The sequence below is a fragment of the Pteropus vampyrus genome, unplaced genomic scaffold, assembly GCF_000151845.1.
Source record: "Pteropus vampyrus isolate Shadow unplaced genomic scaffold, Pvam_2.0 Scaffold116, whole genome shotgun sequence".
In the NCBI taxonomy this organism is placed as follows: Eukaryota; Metazoa; Chordata; class Mammalia; order Chiroptera; family Pteropodidae; genus Pteropus; species Pteropus vampyrus.
In genome coordinates, this window is record NW_011888897.1 from 2,248,416 (window position 1) to 2,267,778 (window position 19,363).

Below are 19,363 nucleotides of genomic sequence, written 5' to 3' on the forward strand. Positions count from 1 at the left end.
GAAAGGAGATCAGCCTAGATCTCTGCACCAGCAGGTGACCTTGGCCTCCCACATTTTTATGTCTCAAGTGCATATCTTTCCTTGCAATCAACCTTGCAGAATTCTTTTCACTCTGCATTGTGGCTGTGAGACCTAATGCCTGTGGAACATGCAGGAGGTCTGATTTTTTGAGAAAACCGGACCATTTTATTCATGCAAAGAAATTCTGGAAGGATATGTGAAGTTTTTATCCAAGAGGCCTCTAAAGCCAGACTAACTGGATGCAAGTCCCAGTTTTGCCATTTGTAGCTGAATTTGGCAAGCGACTTACCCCTTCTGTGCCTCAGTTTCCTCAGTTGTTGAATGGCAATAGTAACAGTATCTAGCTCATGGGGGTGTTGTGAGGATTACATAAATCATTACTGTAAAGCATTTAAACACTGCCTGGCACGTCGTCAGGATATTGGCTAATATTATTATAACCTGAATTATATATACTGGTCTCTCATAGAAATACCTTTGTGGGATTATATTTTAATGTTTTGATCTTTGCCTTTGATATTGCTCCAGTGGCACAATGTTTCTATATCGATCCCAAGAAAATAAATTATCTATGTCTAAATTTCCAATTTATTTGCATGTGGTTACAATTTATAAATATATTTGCTATTTTCCTCCCCCACCCACCTGAAACTATCTCTTATTCATAGTAACCCTACCCAAACCCCCAGTTTTCAATGACTCCCTTTCCTCTGTAGGAGGGGAGGGGAGGGGTGGTCCTCCATGTAACTCCATCTTCGTATAGGGTCTACCTCAGTCCGTGTGAAGTGTGGGTCCTCGAAAGGCCTCTGAAGCTTGAGGATGGGTGCCACAAATCCGCTAGAGGTCTCAGTGATGTCCATGCGGCTGGCTCCTTCTGCACCATGCTTTGGGTGCAGAGTGCCATGGTGGACAGCAGCAGGCATCATGTGCTCTGTCTGTGACTGATGCTGAGCTGGTACAGCCCCAGTGGGCAGGGGTTCTGCAACGAAGTCTCAGGCCTGCTCAGGCGGTGGTGAGAGTCCCGCGGTGGGCACTGTACCCAGCCAGTGCCCGGCCCTGCTCTCGGAGTCGTATCTGAGGCCTGGCCTCTTAAGAGTTTGCCTCTCAGGGGCCCTACTCAGGCCCTCTGTCAATCCTGTGAGGGTAGGGCAGCCTTGGGGGGAAGGTGCTCTTGTGCTTCCCTTCTCCTGGCTTTTCCCAGGCACCATCAAACATGGCTGACAAATTAGGTCCTTGGCGCTGTTAGAGGGCATGGCACCTCAGTGTCTCTGTCTCAGCCAGATGCCAAGCTTTGCCATCTTCCTGGTAGGGTGTAGAGAGCCCGGGAGGACCAGGAGCACCCTCTTCAGGGATGGGGTATGGAGGCTCTGGGGGAGTAGGGGGGTCTCCAGGGCCCCGTGTTCCCCCCAGTACTGGCCCATTGTAGATATAGATGTTGCCAGTGACAGTCACAGACCCGCCAGTGACATGAATGCCATTGGTACCTATGGGAAGGGAAGCAGAAGGAGAGGGGCTGAGGGGACATGGTTGAGCAAAGAAGGCCTGTGTGCCCTCTGCATCAGACCCCCCGCTTCCCAAATGTCCTTGTTCTTCTGCCTCCTCCCCGTTCTTCTCTCTCCCCACCTCCCATATGCTATTGGTTTCTTGAGCTCTGTACTCATTTCTCTGTTTCTGGGTTTTTCAGTCTCTCCCCTTCCCCTCTAGTTGGGACACTCTGACCAGCTGTCAGAGTCTCTGTCTTGTCTCCATTTTAGTTTTCACATTTCAGTTTGACTCACGCTCTCTCCCTGCCCATCGTCTCTCCCATCCCATCTGCCTCACCCCCTCTTCTCTCTGCAGTCTGCTCACCATGGGCCACCTGGCCTTGCTCTGGGAGCTCAGCCTCCAGCTCCCTGGCATGGCTCAGAGGACTCTGCTGTTGTAGCACCTCTTCTTCCAATCCTGAGGTCGCTGGAGGCCAGGCCGAGGCAGGGCTCACGTCTCCAGGGATGGGCAGAAGTGGCTTTACCAAGTCAGGGAAGTGTGGGTTGATGTTTGGAGGCTCCCAGCTTCCATTAGCAGTATTTGATTCCTCTCTCTGCAGGAGAGAAGGCAGAGAACCAACAAATGATGTGGGCCTCAGACTCCCTCTTTAATTCCCACGCCCCACCCCAGCTTGGGCAGCTCATCACCCCCCTCTGCTCTTCCTCATGCTCCTTGCCTCGGGCCTTTGCACCTGATGTTCTTGCTTCCTAGAGTACTTTCCCCAGATATCCTGATGCCTGGCTTCCTCATTTCTTTAGCTCTCTGCTCAAATATCAGCTTATCAGAGAGGCCTTCTCTGTCCACTAAGATAATATACCCCCATCCTCTGCCACTGTCACTCACTGACCCATTTGCTGCTTTTTCCCACCGTTATCACCACCTGATATGAATTTGTTTAACTTTATTTCTGCTCCACTGGCCTGAAACTCTAGGAGGGTAGCTACTTTGTTTTATTTTCTGCTATATCCACATGCCTGGGACGGTGCCTGGCACATGGTGTGCTCAAAAATTATTTGTCGAATGCATGAATGAATGTTGAAGCCTGCACACTCTTTTCCTGCCTACTCCCACCTCGTTCACTCTCCCCCTCCGCCTCTCAGCCTTCCCAGTTACCTCTGGATGCCTCTTGAGCAGGGATCCTGCAACGAAAATGAAATGGGTGTGAGGCCTCTGGCAGGCTTTCAATCTCCACACCCCACCACAATGTGTTGCTGCCCACCCCGGGGTCCCAGAAGGAATAGGTTGTCATTACCCTTATCTCTAGCCTTAGAATGGAGGGCTAGAGGGAGATGATGTCTATGTTGGGGGTAGGCATTGGGAGTCTTGAGGGTGCGGAGGGGCAGATGGGTTGGCACTGGGGTAGTTGAATAGTCCCTCCAAATCTCCTCTCCCATCCACGCGGGGACAGAAGGCCAGCCTCATCCCTGACTGCATCCAGCCCTTCTTACCCAGCTTTCTGCAGAGAGAGGGGTGGCTCTTCCAGGTGCAGGCGAGGATGGTGGAGAGGAGCAGTAAGGAGACCAGTGGCAGCATAATGGCCAGCACCAGCATAGTTCCTGCCAGGACAGCAGATAGAAAGGGGAAAGATGACCCGAGAAGGAAGTTAAGGAACAGCGTTCCAGTTCTTTAGCTGCTGTTCCTAAAGGCAGAATTAGAGATACTTCCCTGGATTGCAGAGGAGAACTCAGTTGGAATTGGAGGGATCTGCTAACAGCCAAGAGAAACTCTATTATGAATGGAGATGTTTGGGCTGGTACAGGTGTCCACTGTGTGAGGACAGGAGCTTGGGCAGTTGGTTTTCAAGGGCTGGAAGTGGGGGCGGGGGGCAGTACAAGGAGGGTGGGGCTTGGAGTGGTAAGCAGACTCAGGCTACAGGGTAGAGCCACATTTCTGTGGACTTGACCATCATACAGAGAAGCCACTGTAGGAACTGAGACTGCTCCTCTGTACCTGTGGGTGTGTTCAGAGGTGGGAGAGTAGGGGAGCCTTGCTTCTGAACCCTCTGCCTGTGGCTGCCTGGGAGAGTAGGGCTTGCAAGGCCTTCACCCTCTTGCAGGTTCCAAGAAGGAGTGGGAATTCGGTTTCTCAGGACCTGATGTTTGGCAGTAGATAATTTCTCTCTTTCTGTGGGCCTCAGTGCCGCCATCCATGGAGTCTGCAGTGCCCATCGGCCACGCTAAGGAAGGTCAGAAGACTTGGACGTTTGTATCCTGGGAGTTTGCCCTTTCTGTTCTACCTAAATCTGTGGCTGAATAGAGTGCAGAATGGGAGGCATGAGAAGAAATTTGACCTGGAGTCTTGAACACCTGGGTTCCTGTTCAGCTGTGTGACTTTTTAATTCATTTCACCTCCTCAAAGATCAGTTTTTTCGTATGTAAAATAAAGGAGTTAGACTCTAAAATTCCAGCTCTAAAATGTCATTCATATTTGATACATAGTTAAAAATTAATAAGAGGAAATGGAAAAATATTTATGATGTAGTTGAATGAAAAATCAGGTTATAAAATATTCAAATGACCCCACTTTTAGCAAAAAAAAAAAAAAATTACATGTATAGACACACATAGAGAAATGTCTTAGAGGATATATTAAAAATGAGTGAAAAACCAAACCAAAAAAAGGTTTAAGAGTGGATTTGTTAGGTGATGGTCCTGTGGCCGAATTTTAGTTGTGTGTATCTGAATTGTCTAACTTTATATACAGTGCGCATGCATTCTGGCATGGGCTTTGGAGTAAAAAGACCTGTTTACACGTCTTCATAACACCAGTTGCCACGTGGATGATCTTGGGCAAGTCATGTCATCTCTGTGAGCCTCAGTTTCCTCATCCCATAGGTGAGAATGATCAAAGAACTACTTTGTAGGACCAATAAGAGGATTAAATTATTAGTGAATGTCAGGTGTTCAGACAGTGCCTGACACACTTGCTCTCCATAAATGGAAGCTAAGATTATGAATATTTGCTAATTTAAAAAAGTTAATAAAATAACTCTTCCTCAATTAATAATGATTGCAATCATTAGAAACATCCTATAATTGTCTATTAGGCTAGGAAATGAATGACCGCATAGAAAAAAACAAAAAAAGAGTTAAATGTGGAATTATCTCTCTAACAACAAAAGTGTGTAATCTAATAAAGAGATATTTAATCCAGTAAATGAATTATATGATGGTGGCATGTCTAAACTGATGACAGTGATGTCAATTACAGTTACATCTCAGTGGGGAAGCATTCTTTGGAATATTATTATCATTCTTTGGAATAATAATATTATATATGTTATATACTTCAAGTTATATAACTTGAAAAGTATGTGTGTGTGTTTGTATGTGTTTGTGTGGGGGTGTAAACTGGCCTGAGGACACTCCAATTTCTCTTTTAGGAATTTTTCTTCTTGCTGCCATTCTGAGAGGGAAGGATTCATATTTTCCCCATTTTTTCAGACAGGAGAAAGTAAGGCATTTTCCTAGATACCCCCAACCTCATGCCCCTCACCTGGTCCCTCACCTGGCATCTCAGGGGGCTCTGGTAGCTTTCTGCAGCTGGTGTCAGACTTGGCGGTGCCTGGCTCTATCTCCACCAGGCCCTGGTCCTCACACCTGTGGAGGAAAGGAGAGGTCCAACTCAAGAGGGCACATGGCTGGAAGTGGCAAGTGGCAAGGAGGGTCTCATAGAGTTGAGCATGGGGTTAGGGTTGTTAGCAGCTGACGTTTCTGAGAGGGCGGGAGGAACACGGCCATACTCACCTTGTGTGGGGCTGGCATCGGGCGCTGGGGGAGGACGTGTTTTGGAAGTGCCCTGCCTTACAGGGCACACAGTTGCTATTAGCCTTCCCAATTTCACCTGGCAAGAGAAAGGGAAGGCCACCAGGGCGAGTGGGCAAAGGGAGCCTCTTGCTCAGCTCTGAGCTTCCTTTACGCCCACTGGATGGCTCCTCTTTGCCTACCCACCCATTCTGTAGCTTGCACCTTTCCCGATCTCCCCCAGGTTCCCCAGTGCTGAGGGGGACACCTATCCCGCCCCCGCCCCCCCCGCCCCTGTCCCAGTTTCATTTCTCTGCAGATCCCTTCTATGAGCTTTTCACAGGCAGGGAGAAGAGGCTTTTAATGCTGAAGAGAACTACCTGGAGGCTCACCGCGCACACAGAACTGTTCCCTGTCCCCATTTAAGATCACTGGCACCCAGACTCCTCCCTACCTTCAGCCCTTAATAACCTCTGACCTTCGAGCTCAGCTTCGGTGCCTGGTGGACAGTCAGAGAGTGGCTCGCAGTGTACACACTCATGGCCCCAAAAGATGCAGAACATTCCTGGCTGACAGTGGCACTGGGTTTTCTGTTTGCTAGTGCAAGGCGCAGTCTCCTGGAAGCCCAGTACTTGTGGGGAGACAGGAGAGCTCAGTGGAGGAACTGTGCTCCAAGGGATCCCAGCCCTCCCCAGGCACACCCCACTCACTCTGGTCACAGGGGCGGCACAGCTGGCAGTTGGAGAGATGGTTCCAGTGCTCATTGTAGGAATTTTCACGGCATTTGTCACAAACTGTGTCCTGGCTGCGGCTGCATTCGGTTGAGACGTATGTGCCTGGAAGGGCATAGGGCAATAGGAGTGTCAGGGGACCCAGGGTTCCACCCTCATCTCTGCTGCTTGCTATGTGACCCTGGGCCTGTCCCTCTCAGTGCCTGCATTTGAGGGATGGCTAGTGTTTCTCACTCTCTGTCTCTGCCAGCTGGTTTCCCCTGGAGACAGTGTATGCCTTCCCTTTAAGGCAGCAAGGTAGACTAGAGTCCCCTGTGACCCACCTCCCAGGCTTCCTCTGGCCATTGCCTCTCACCTGGGGGGCAGCGGGAGCAGCAGACCTGATGCTTGGGCTCATAGTACTCCTTTTCCTGGTCCTGGCAGGTTTGGTTCTCTGTGTTGTATGGGGGTACCTGCAAGGGGAGATAGAGGAGGGGGAAGAATTATTCAGGGATCAGCTGGGGAGGGCAGACAGGGAGGTGCCCAGACCTCTCTTCCCTACCCAAGTCCACCCCCACCCACCTGCACGCAGCCCCCTCACCAGTTGTGGCTGGGAAGCTGCCAGGAGATCACAGAGGCCTAGTATGAGTGGCCCCCAGGCCAGGCCGCAGAGGGAGGTGGCCCACAGCAGGCGCATGGCGGCCAGTCAGCCAGTCGACCAGATGGGTGGAGGCCAAGGAGTTAGATGTGAGGCCTGGCCGTCCTGGGCAGTGGTGGCAGCAGCCTCCCGAGCCCAGGGGCCGGGACAGGACTCAGGCCGATGTGCCCCCAGGGGCCAAAGCGGCCGGGCCTGGCCTGGCCTCCAAGGCTCCAGAGCCAGGCTCAGGAAGTGGGAGTGGAGCTAGCCGGCCACGGGGGCGGGGACAGGGAGTGCTGGGAGCTAAGGCAGGCTGTCGCAATCACAATCGGGAAGAGGAACAGGCCTGTGTGCCTGTTGAAGGGTGGGAGGGGGTGGCTGGGAAAGCACGTGAGGGTGGCAGGGCCGGAACTAGGCCTCCTCCCTTCTTCGGAAGCCTGACTGGGACTGGAGGACTGCAGAGACAGGCCCAGCTAGTAGGAAAGGGGTAGCAGAGCCAGTGGACAATCCTCAGATGGGCCTCCGAGAGCCCAGCTAGGGCAGAGTTGACCCGAATGGATGGATTTCAAGACTGAGCCGTGTCCAGCCGGGTGTCAGATCTGAAAAATGGAGGGCCTGGAACTGTCAAACATGGAGAGTGCAAAGACCCAGGGACAGCCAGCCAGACGCAGCATCTGGAAACCAGAAGTCCCGGGTGGCAGACTATCTGGATTCCTGGATTCCTTCTCTGTTGTGTGACTTTTTAAGATAAGCTACAAAGGAGTAACAAGCCTGCCACCAGCCCTCCCTTCCCCTCCCCTCATCTACCCAGTCCACACATTGATTGGCACAGGTTTGCCACAAGGTACTCCAGAGGGTGCAGCCCCTGCTCCCCTGTCCTTAGAGAAGGGGGAGGATGTGTAGACTGAGTTCCTGATTAGTAGGGGCAGCTGCAGCCGCCTCGTAGTTGGGCAGCAGTCGCTCTCTTTCCAGCTTCCTCGCCCAGGAGCCTTTGAATCCCTCTGAACTGGAGGGGGCTGAGACCCCACCCAGACCAGTCCCCTCAGTTGCAAAGACTGAGGCTCAAGTAGAGGAGACCAGGATTCCAGTGAGGCTGAGTCTTGTGCCTGCCCCCTTTTTTCCCATCACTTCCCTGCAACCCATTAATAGTGCCCCTGGAGTGACTTACAGTTGCCACCCACCTCCCCCTTTATGCCAGGCTCTCTGTTCTCCTAATCTGTGCTCCTGGCTAAGTCTCGCCGGTCCTTGAGGTTCACTGGGGTTCTTAGAAGCACGCCCACCCCAGGCTGCCCAGCCCCCATGCATACTGTGCTCTGTGACCAGGTGTTTAGTGTCTGCCGCACCAGGCTGAGAGCTTTGCAGTGGCCTGGACTGAATCTTTAAGTCTGAGTTCTCAGTGTTTAGCAGAGTCTGGCACATACCAAGTGTTCAGTATATATCTATGGAATAAAGGAACGATGCCTTGCCCGTGTCACATAGCCAGTCCATGGCAGAAGTAGCCTAGAGTCCAGGGCTACTGATTTCTGGGCCCCAGCTCATACCAGCAACCATGCTGCCTCCTGGTGTGACTCAAGGGTGCCTCCTTTGGCTTGAGGGGCTGACTTACTCTCATGAGACAGGTCACCTAGGCACTGTCCTCACCTCCTACCCCGGAGGGCCCAGTTCATCCTCACCCTGGTCTGTCCGACTGGCTGGGCAGGCTCTAGGTAGAGGAACTGGGAAGTCCTGGTGCAGGAGCTCATGCAAGAGCGAAGGGGTCTGCCAGAGCTTTAGACATTGCATTTTCCTCTCCTGGTGCAGGCCTGGGACTTGTACTCTGCTGCACTTACACGATGGTCCAAGGCTGTTCAGAAGGGAAGAAACATCAGAACGACATGCACTGCTCAGGGCTGCGGCTCTTTTCAGGGCAAGGGAATCGGGGGCTGGGACTGGACTTACCGCTGAGCTCTTAAATGCATAAAGGTATGTATGTGTAGTGGCCTTATATTCTTTTTTCTCCTTTTTTCATTTTACTTTTTAGTGTGGAAATTTACACATAACATATACATACACAAAAGGAGAGAAAATAGCTCGTGAACTCCCCGCTTCAACTCAGGGCGTCTTATTTCTTCTGTGTAATCCTCCCCAACTCTTCTAATCTCCCCTTAATTGTTTCGAAGTATATCCCAGACATATATCATTTCATTTGAAAATATTTCAGGACTTTACTCTAAAATACAGCAACTCTTCTCTTTTTAAGTGTAACACATGAACAACGGAGTGCATAAAGTACACTAATCTTACATATACAGATCATAATTTTCACTTTCTTATATGCTGTGTATCTCCCTAGAAATACCTCAAAAAGTTCCTGCATGCCCTTTCTAGTCAAAGCTCCCTGCTTCACAAAAAGCACTAACTCATATCCTTTCTAACACCAGTTGATTTAACTATATCTTTCTTTCTGCTGCTAACCACGCGCTGTCACTTCAGCGTTCAAGGACTCTCTGCGTCCTAAAGAAAGATCCCCAAGATTTGGATTTTAATCCTGGTCCCATCACTTCACCTCTCTGGGGGTCTTTTTTTTGGGGGCGGAGGTGGAGTGGGGAAGTGGGGCTGGTTTCCTTGCAGATCTGTTCTTCACCCTTCCCCGCGCGGAGCTGTATTCTCTACTGGGAACTACATTTCCCAGACTCCTTTTCCCTCAGGCTGCTGGGTAGTTTCAGCCAATAGGAAGATAGGTAGGCGGAGGACAGGTGGGCGGGGAAAGGGAAGAAGTTAGGCTATTTCTTCAACACCTAAAGCCCTTTGCTTTTAGTTGATTGGTTTTCCCGCAGTTGGTTGTGTTTCTTCCTTCCCTCCTTCCATAATCCCATCTATCAGGCAGCCCCCACTACTAAGTTCCTACCAGATAGCTTTGGAGGCTTCTGGACCTATAATGCTACGTTATCTTGCTGTCTTTCCAGCTCTAGAGATGACAGCTGCTTCCTGGTCTATTTTCTGGGTTGCCTCCCTGTCTCCTGTTGGCTTCCATAACCCATGTGCCAATTCTGTTTTAAGTTTCTTTCATTTGAGTGTTTTCTGTTTCCCGGCTGGACCATGATCGACAAATCTTACCCATACATGGTTATTATGCCTATCCAACCTTCTCCAAGAGGGTGAAGGGAGACTCATGGGTGAGGAATCCATGAATTTTTTGTGACTGGGGCATTGTTTCCACTTCTTTCCTTTCGTGTTCTTCGCCAACTTCTTTGAAGTGTTACTGGTTTCTATTGGGCAACACCAGACCTGGATCAAGTGCCCCATAGACCCCCAAGACTGTGTGGGGATGGGGCTCTTCTTTCTTTAGAGGGGATTGTTAACTGAACCTTCTTCCCACAGGCCCATGAAAAATCCAAAAAGGGGGTTGGTAGGAATAAATTCTTCTAAATATTCTTTTTTTCTCTCCTCTTCCTCACACTGGTCTTAGCCAACTGGTGCCCTTGGAAAGGGTCTGGTAAACACTGAGAAATGTATAATTGATGGGGGTTGTCCTTCTCCAGAGTGTTTTCATTATCATTGGGGACAATCCCTTAGCCCAGTTGTCTCAATTGGGGTGATTTTGCAGCCCCCAGAAGACATTTGGCAATATCTAGAGGAGTTTTGGATTGTTACGATTCAGGGGGTACTGTTGGCATCTAGTAGGTAGAGGCCAGGGATGCTGCTAAACATTCTGTAATGCATGAGACAACACTTCCCACAACAAGAATCATCCAAATGTCAATAGTGCCAAGGTTGAGAATTTCTGCCTTTTTCCAAAGGAATAAACTGCTAATGGTGAAATTCTGAGCACCGTGCCAGGTGGCTGGTGTTGGGAGTGGGAAGGCAGCCCTGCAGGGAAGGAATGGCTGGGGCTCTGGGGAAGACTGGGGGAACTTCCAAGACAAGGTCTGCAAGGCCCCTGATCCACCATAGAACAAGACTCCAGTTCTCCAGGGGTTAGGGGAGTTGCACTGAGCTTGGAAAAGGGAAGCTCGCCTCTCAATCCGGCCCCACCTGTAACTCCTGCTAACTGTTGGGCAAGTCACTTTGCTTCTCCAGGCCTCAGTTCCCTCATGTGTTAAGAGGCTAGTTGCAGAGTCAGCTGGAAAGGGCCATGCACACCGGCCCAGGGGCACAGCCCTGGCCCTTCCAACTTCCCCTCTTGCCCTAGATCCCAGCTCCCTTTTCCACCTCCGCTTCCTGGTGATGAGACAGGACCTCTGGGCTGCCTTATCTACCCGCTCCTGCCATTTTTATCTCTCAGATGAGAGCACTGGGACCCAGAGAGGTAAAGTGCCATTTTCAAAGTCATATACACAGTTTAAAGGTTAAAATGGAATTCATAGAATAATACCTATAACATCTCATTTATTTTAAAAAAAACTATGTATTTTGTTTTTACAAAATACATGTAAGTCTATACGAGCACACAAAAAGACATAGATGGATACACAAATTACAGTGGCTCTCCTTGGGCCCAGGGATGCGAAAGGAATGGGACAAAGAAAGACTTTTATTGTTCTGTGTACTTCTGTACTATTGGAAAATTGTACTGTGACAAAAATGTGTTAGGGTGTTATTTCTGCACTTTAAAAGATAATGTTTAAAATGGAACTATGACAAAAGCACAGGCTTCAGATTTCTGTTTTTCCCACAACAAGTTTGTTCTGGCCTATTCCAGATCTAGACCGAGTACCCTGGCAGGTGGGGACAGGGACACTAACTCCCTGCTCAGCCCAGACCAGGCCTTGCGAGTCTTCCCCCAGAGCCCTTGAGATGAAAGCTATTTGCCTGTGTTGCCTGAAGCCAGCAGCTGGATTTTAGGTACCAGGTAACAAATAGAAAAGGCAGGGAAGTGCCTCTCAGAACCTTTGAGAATGATATGGCAAGGGTACCCCGATGGTAGATAAGATTGTGCCTAGTTTAAGGACCTGGCTCAAAGGAGAATAGAGCTTTAGGGGTGTCTGCGTCCTGTGGGAAGGTGGGGACAGTGTAAGAGCTTTTCTCAGAGCCAAGGAGGTGTTCTGGGTCCCAGACTGCTGATGTACCCATGGACTCTGTGTGTGAGGGTGTGAATCTCCCTGGCTTTCAAAAACAGGTGCAGGAGAGCCCAGATCCCCCGAGACTGTGGCTGATCTGTCTCCAGAAGTAAACGACAACCTGAGAGGAGAAGAATTCTGATTCTGTTTTCACTTGGCTGCTATTTTGTTTTGTGTCCTCATAAAACTGGCTTATCTCTTTGGAGGGTCAGTTTCTTTATCTGGAAAATGAAGAAAAAGCCAGCCTTTCCCTTCCTAGAGGGTATCCCCAGCAGGCATCAAAGGAAACAATGGAACTGGGTTTGGAATCCTGGTTGACAGTAGCTCTCACTTTAACAGGCCACAAGAGATTGCCCAGGCAGGAAGCAAACTGGTTGTACCCTGAGCCTGGAGTAGTACCCTGCTTCGCTCTTCTTTACCTGTTAAAGTCCTTGTTGTTCCTTAAGACTCAGTTGAGACACCACCTTCTCCAGAAAGTCTTCTTGAGTCTCTTTGGGTTAGTGCCTCTCTCTCCTTCCCCAGGCTCACTCAGCACTGGGTTCTTATCTCTGCTACCAGAATTTTTATCTTACTATGTTGTAGGTCTGTCTTCTTTCACTAGTCTACATCAGTGCCTAGGCTGGGCCTGTGTCTACACAAAGTAGGGATACCATGCCTGCTCCTCTGAGGAGGCGAGGAGGCAAGGAGGAGGGAGAAGCCAGTGAGCACACTTTGGGCTGCCTATTGAGGGTTCACAAGTGGCCAACCTCTCGCTATTACAGGAGGCCTGGGCTGTGTAGATTGGTGTCCTGGGCCTGTTTGGACCCTCTTTTGGGGCCTGATTCTCTGACCCTTCCCTCTTTGCTTGCTCGCCATTTGGCACTTCGCTCTTTATCCTTTGCTGGATTAAGTCTGGGTAAGAGATTTTGGAGAAAAAGCCCCTACCGATGAGCTTTTCCTTTCTTCCAGGGCCGATGTAGACTTGGGACATGCCTATCCTCTTTCTTCAGGACACCTGATGCTGCTCACACCCCTCCCTTCCCCCTCAGTGCTTGCTGTCCGTGGGCTCCAGGTCTGTGCCCAAGTGCCCTGCCTGTCCCCTGCCTGCCTCTTGGTGCCCACATTCCTGCAACCCTGTGACCACAATAGGAGACATTACACATTCCTGGCCTGGCAGCCAATGGTGTAAAAAAGAACAGAATGTCCCAGGGCCCCGCCCGGCCCCCAGCTTCACCTGGGCCCCTCCCTGGCCTGGACAAGGTAGGTAGGGGGTGGTGGTGAGGAGTCAAGGGGAAGAGGATGGACTAGGAGGGAGAGACAGAGGGGTGCTTCTTGCTGATTGCCAGGAGGTACACCCACTAAAATTCTCTCCATGACCTAGGGAGTGAGGCTGACCTGTGGGTGCCCTTGTAATGATGGCTCCCCAGGGAGGGGACCTAGCTCCTAGAAGCCTACTTTGGGCTTCCTCCTTTTGCTTTCCTGTTGGGGAGGGAGAGTCCCTTTAGGTCTGGCTCCTTCCTCTTCACCCTCCTCTTTCTGCCTCTCCATCCCTCCCTCCCACTTCTTCATCCTGTCTCCCTCCATCTTTCTCCCTTTTTTATTCCTTCCCTGTTCTCCAGGTATCCCCACCTTAGTCTTGCTTGTCCTAGCTTGTCCTTTTCCCTTGTTCTGCCCTCCTGGCTTTGCGTTCAGAATCTTTCTCCCTGGTCAAGATCTCTGACCCTCACCTGCCATTCTGTCTCCCAGTCTTCTTGCCTGTCAGCTTCCCATTGCTCCCCGCTCCCTGCTCCCCGGGCCCTGACACTTCGGTCCCTCCCCTGACCTGCCTTCTCCAGTCCCAGCACATCCTGGTCACCTGCCCTCAGGTGCCCTCCTCCCTTTGGAGAACTCCCAGCTCGGACTCCTCCTCTGTCCCTCCCCCTGCCCTGCTCACCTTTAATTGAGATGCTAATGAGCCTTCTGTTGCTTCCATCCCTGGCCGGCAGGCAGGCTCCCTGGCCGGCCTCTGCACCTGTCAGGTGAGGGGGAGGAGAGGCTCAGCTGCCAGATTCAACTGGAAAGAAACCAGTCCCAGTCCAGCCACAACCTGGGAGCCGGGAGCCAGGCAGCAGCCAGGCCTCGCCCAGCGTCCCTGGGACTGAGAGGGAGTCAGGTCAGGACACAGCCCAGGACCAGGGCCTGAGACCAGAGGAGAGAGCCCAGACTGAGAGCGGAAAGGAAGAAGAGGAAGAGAGGCAGGATCAGAGAGGCTGGCATACAGAGGAGCCAGGAGAGGAAGAAGAGAGCCGAGAAACAAACCTAAGAGAACCCAAGAGAAGCAGAAGGCAGGGTGAAGGTGGGGGGGAGGGAGAGAGGGAGAGACAGACAGACAGACAGAGAGAAAGAGAACAAAAGCTGAGACACAGAGACCCCAAGAAAGAAACTGACTAGGCAGAGCAGAGACTGATGGCTGTGGAGACAAAAAGGGAGGTGCTGGGACTGAAACCAAAAGGTGACCTTATCAGGGAAGCCGAGGAGAGGCCACTCCAGGGAAGCCCAGATCCAGCTCTTCTGGCCTTGACTCCAGCAGGTCAGATGGCTCCTGAGCAGGGGAAGGAGGGAGGAGTGGGAGAAAGTGGGCTCAGGGTGGGATGTGAGCAGGGCCAGGAGCAGCCTGTCTCTGGGGTCAAGCTGATGATGGGGGAGGGCACCCGAAGCCCAGAACTTTGCCCTGACCTGAACCTTCCACAACCCACCCAAGGGCTCATGAAAGGAGAAGAGTGTGAGGAGCAGGGGCCGGGCCCCAAACCCACGGCCCCCCAGCAGCCCACGGAGGAGGAGGAGGCCCTGATTGAGTTCTACCGCTCCTACCGAGACCTCTTCCAGTTCTTCTGCAACAATACCACCATCCACGGCGCCATCCGCCTGGTATGCTCCCAGCACAACCGCATGAAGACGGCCTTCTGGGCCGTGCTCTGGCTCTGCACCTTCGGCGTGATGTACTGGCAGTTCGCCCTGCTGTTCGAAGAGTACTTCAGCTACCCCGTCAGCCTCAACATCAACCTCGACTCCGACAAGCTTGTCTTCCCTGCTGTTACTGTCTGCACCCTCAATCCCTACAGGTCAGTTGGGCCCTCTGCCACTTCCTGGGAGCCTGGAAGGGTAGTACAGAAGGTACAGAGGTGCCCACTGGGCGGGCAGACCCAGGGGTAGGAAAGAGTGCTCCTGTTCCCAGGCAGACCTCCCTTTGGGCAAGATAGGGAGGCCCTGATGTGACGGGCTGGCAGCTTGGTCCAGTGGAGCCTTCCTAAGGCCCACAGCTTATCCGGGTTATGGTTGTTGGACCGACAGTGTCTTTTTCCTCCCCTTCTCCTGCAAAGCGGGATGGGTGCTGAAGAGGTCAAGATGCTGGTAACTGCCAAAATGTTGGTAGAGATCCCTAGCCTTTCCCTGCAGTAAGAGGAGAACAAAGAACAGGGCTTCCTTCTCCTCCAGAGAAGAGCCCACCGAAGGTGGTAGGTGGTGGGTGGTGGGAGCTGGCGGGGGCTGCACCCTGCTATGTCGGTCTTGATTTGGCAGGGTAGATTGTTTTAGAGAAAGCAAGGTGTGGGGTAGTGGCGAAGCGATCGTGAGCCTTGAGCCTGGGGGTGGAGAGTTACAGAGCCGGAAGGAGAATGAGACAGGATAGCTGTTCCCCTGTCCAGCTACTCCCCCAAAGACCCAAGGGGAAAGGGGGAGGTGACCCCTGCTGGGCTGCACAGTTCACCTGTCCAGGAGCCTGACTTTTAAGTGTTTGGGTATGTCCTGAAGTTTTGGGTTTCATCAGTGCTCCTTGCCAATTTTTGGTCCGGAAGCCAGAGAGGTGGTAAACCATGGAGAAGAAAGGAAGGTGGGCTGGGTGTTTGTGTTCTCTCAGTCATGCGACGCCTTGGGAATACCTGCCTCAAGCCAGACTCAGTGCTAGGCACCTGGCAAGTGGACTCATTAATAATTCATACAACCTTCTTTGAGAGGCCAGGTACTTTGCCAGGTATTAGGAACAGAAAGAAAAATAAGATGGAAGAGCTAGGCATATAAACAAATAACCGCAGTGCCCTGGGATAAGTATAATAAAAACTATAGTCTTTGCCTTCAAGGAGTATAAGATTTATGAGTGCATGTGTGTGTGATTGCATGAGTGTGTGTGTGGGTGAGCAAACATGTTTGGTATGCGTGCAATTATGAAGGATTAGGATTGGTTACATATTGGGGGTGGAGGTCCCCCATGTATTCTGTCATGTCCAAAGGTGTGCTGTGGACTAATGTTGGGGACATCCTGTCCTGCAGAGAAAAAACTTTCATTGATTAGCTTCCATATAGTGTCCAAGGTAACGAGCCTTTTAGTAAAAAGCAGCTTTATGCACCAGACCCTGCTAAGTACTCCACAGGCCTCTCCTTTATTCCTCTCAACAACACTCCAAGGCAGGTCCTATTAATATCCCATTTTACACTTAAGGAAATTGAGGCAAAAAGAGACAAGTCACAAGGTCACAGAGATAGTGACTGAGCTGTGACTTACCTTCTATTTGCCTGATCACAAACCTCTGCCTCTTCTTAATACCCAAGATGTGGGATGTGGTCCTTTTTCACCCCATTCCACCCCATTCTCTCAGCCTCTTTCTCTTCCCCTGGTGGTCACTGCCTTTGCTCCTCTTCTTCCTGACCCCCCGGTGCTCCCCTGCCCTAATGTTTTCCCATTTTCCCCAGCCCTCATCCCCTCCGGCCTTGGTGGAGGGGCAAGGACACTGGACTACCCTGAGTCGGCAAGGAAAGGAGGGCTGGCAGGCCAGAGGGACAACAGTCAGAGTAGTAGGTGCTCAATAAATAATGTGGTTGAAAGATGTGGGTGAGAAATGGAGAGGGCAGGGGTGCCCCTGTTGAGGCCTGCGTATTTTTTAAGGGTCTGTTGGGTGCAGGGCACTGGACAGCCCAGGGAAAAGCCCCAGAGAATAGAAACCAGAGCCTCTGCCTCCAGGTGCTTACGAGCTGGGAGACAGGCATCACATAGAAAGAATCCCTCGTGCACGATGGCTTGCTGCGGAACTTAGTGGGGAGAGTACCCAGGTTGAGTTGGCGAGGGAAGACTCCTTAGCACATGGGAAGGTTATTGAACACCTACTATATGCTCGATCCTGTGTTCAGTATTTTATAAACACTATTTCATTGAATCCTGACAAATACGATTATTAATATGGGCATCGTTATTATTTCTATTTTTCAGATGAGGAAATAAAGGTAAAATTGCCCAAGGTCACACAGCAAATAATAAAACAATAAAAACAATAATTCATACTTACATAGCACTTAATATATGCCAGACAAAAATTAAAATTTACGTTAATTAAATTATTTAATCCTCGGAACAGACCTCTGAGTAGGTACCAGTATTAGTCCCGTTCTGTAGATGAGGAAACTGAGGCCCAGAGATGTTAAATAACTTGCCCAAGTTCACACAGGTAGCAGGAGTGGTGAACCTGGAATTCAAAAATCACCCCCCCTCCCACTTAAAAGCCAGTTCTCCCAAGGTTAACAACTGAGTCACAAACCAAGTGTGTTTGATTTCAAAGTTCTTTTCTCCCATTGCATTTTAAGGAGGTAGAGACATCCAGGTAGAGACATCCAGGGTTGGGAGGATGGTAGGAGTCCCTGGGGAAGAGCAGCAGTAAGAAGGTGGGCACTTGTCAGGAGTGCAGGAGGGAGGGGTCCAGGGCTGTGGGCTTCTATTCAAGGAGAGCGGCGGGGATGGGTGGACAGGTTAACACAGCCTGGTGGGTGGTGACCCAAGTGTGAATCATGCCAGTGACAGATGCAGGAATCATAGGCAAGATGAGTGACTCCTGCAGGGGAGGCAGGGAGGAAGTGAAATCAGTGGACAAGATAACTGGAATGAGGCAGTCCGACAGGGGATGCTTACCTACTGGCAGTTGGGCAGGGACAGCAGAGAGGAGCGAGGAGAAGGAGGTGCAGGGTTCTGGGCTGCTTTGCAACTTCCAGGAAAAGGGACAAGGGCTAAAGACCTTCCGCATTAAGCAAGGAAGTTCTAAGAATCCAATGTGAAGGGTGAGCCACTGTGGTCCCTTTATTTCTGGCCAACAGAGGGCTTTGTTCACCCAAGGGAGAGAGCCAATCACGTTCGCATTTGTGGAAAACGGAGCTCAAGAACACATTTTTCACCCAATTCTGGGAAAGATTTAGGTTCGACCTATGGAAGAACTTGGGGTTCTTAACAATGAAGGAGGTCATAGAATCTTCTTCCCAGAGATGGAAGAGCAGGAAGCATGGCAGCAGGAAGCATGGCAGCAGGAATGGGGTGAGGGGAGGGACAGTTCCCCAGAAGCTGCAGGGAAGAAAGGAAGTGCTATGAGCTAAGCCTTCCCATCCATGACTCTGGTGGGCAGACCCTGCACTTTCTGCAGGATCTGGAAGCTTGGTTCTGCGGTGGTAGGCCTGGCAGGGACAGAAAACCCAGACTCTTAGAGCGAATCCCCACAGTAATGGACTCCTTGCATCAGGAACCTCACTACCTCTGGAGCAGCTGCTGTCAGAAGGTTCTTGCTTGGGTGAAGCTGCAGTTGACCTCATGACAGCATCTGCCTGTGGTCCTGGTTCTCTCTCTTTGAAGCAACCCTAAAGACGTCTCCTCCTTCTTTACCCAACAGCCGTCAGTTCAGGTGCGCCTAGGATGGCAGTAACTACGGCAGTAACTACGTTGCATAGTCCATGATTGCATTCTGACACTCATAACAAGCTTGTTAGATAAGGAGGGAACCACCACTCCAGGATCAGATGAGAAAATGGAGGCTCCGAGAACCTAAAGGCTTTGCAAAGGTCGCCCAGCTGTTAAGTGGAGGGGTCAGAATTGAAATTTAGTTTTAGACGCTACTTTTGTGAAGACCACAGTCACATGGTAGATGAATGACAGGCGGTATTCTTATGTCTCCTTAGATTTTTCTTCTACTTCTTCTCCACTAATAGTAATAATAACAATAATGATAAGAAAAACAATAGCAGCAGTTGTATAATATCTACCCTGCCAGGCATTTTTCTCAATACTTTTCACATATTAACTCATTTCATTTTCAGAACAACTCAATACAGCCAGGACTGTTAATACTCCCGTTTTACAGATGGTGAAACAGAGGCGGAGAGTATAAGTAAATTCTCCAGGCCTAACCATCTAAAAAATGGCAAGACTATAAGCCTGGAAAGCTGATTAGAACTTAGTTCTTGTGACTTTTCCTTGGATGAAATGGCTTCTAAGTTCTCATCACTTTGGCTGCCCATCACAAATCGTTGGTGTGTGAACGTCTATTGCTCTTAAAATGTCACAGCCAGGGCTGACTTCCACATGTAATCTGAGAGCTCAGAACTGACTCTAGAGAGGATGACTGTACCCAGGGGGGCTCAGGTGAAGGGCTGCTGGCGGGGCACCTGCCTCTGAACGCAGTGTGGTGCAGGCTGAGCTCGTGGGAGCCATTGTGGAGGGAGCATGTCTCTCAATCTGGGAGACAGGTTGGAGGTGCTGAGTTGTGACAGAGAATGAAGCTGGGGAGGAGGCCAAAGAAAAGGAAGTCAAGGCTTCTAGGTGGTCCCTGGAGGAAGGAGGGAGCGAGCTACATCCTCAGCTGCACACTGGCAGAAAGCAGGTGAGTTTCCAATGCCCAGCTCTGCCAGTGCTTCTAGAACGCTGGC

At 50.7% G+C, this 19,363-nt stretch overlaps 2 protein-coding genes across 7 annotated transcripts in view; one reads left to right on the forward strand and one right to left on the reverse strand.

Annotated features, from left to right (window-relative positions):
• Positions 1–493: 493 nt before the first annotated feature.
• LTBR (lymphotoxin beta receptor) lies at positions 494–6,915 on the reverse strand. 4 transcript variants are annotated; one of them, XM_023534005.1, is made up of 10 exons: positions 6,600–6,915; positions 6,375–6,471; positions 5,999–6,124; positions 5,743–5,919; positions 5,292–5,388; positions 5,041–5,144; positions 2,994–3,101; positions 2,659–2,684; positions 1,870–2,098; positions 494–1,505 (listed from the first exon to the last, which is right to left on the reverse strand). In XM_023534005.1, the coding sequence occupies exons 1-10, from the start codon at positions 6,693–6,695 to the stop codon at positions 1,264–1,266; spliced, it is 1,302 nt and encodes a 433-aa protein (XP_023389773.1). In that variant the 5' UTR covers positions 6,696–6,915; the 3' UTR covers positions 494–1,263. The 4 variants fall into 4 exon arrangements, with proteins under 4 accessions (XP_023389773.1, XP_011364190.1, XP_011364189.1 ...); XM_011365888.2 differs by having other exon boundaries at positions 5,053–5,144; positions 5,767–5,919; positions 6,600–6,913; XM_011365887.2 differs by having other exon boundaries at positions 5,767–5,919; positions 6,600–6,913.
• Positions 6,916–7,053: 138 nt separating this feature from the next.
• The window catches only part of SCNN1A (sodium channel epithelial 1 alpha subunit), a 28,265-nt gene continuing 15,955 nt past the window's right edge, over positions 7,054–19,363 (forward strand). The window contains exons 1-3 of one of the 3 annotated variants that reach the window (XM_023534003.1): positions 7,054–7,479; positions 8,436–8,597; positions 14,394–14,754. In XM_023534003.1, the coding sequence (XP_023389771.1) occupies positions 8,588–8,597; positions 14,394–14,754 (371 nt within the window). In that variant the 5' untranslated portion in view covers positions 7,054–7,479; positions 8,436–8,587. Of the gene's footprint in view, positions 7,480–8,435; positions 8,598–12,814; positions 12,914–14,023; positions 14,223–14,393; positions 14,755–19,363 lie in introns of those variants that run through there. The other 2 variants (XM_023534004.1, XM_011365889.2) reach the window with 2 other exon arrangements.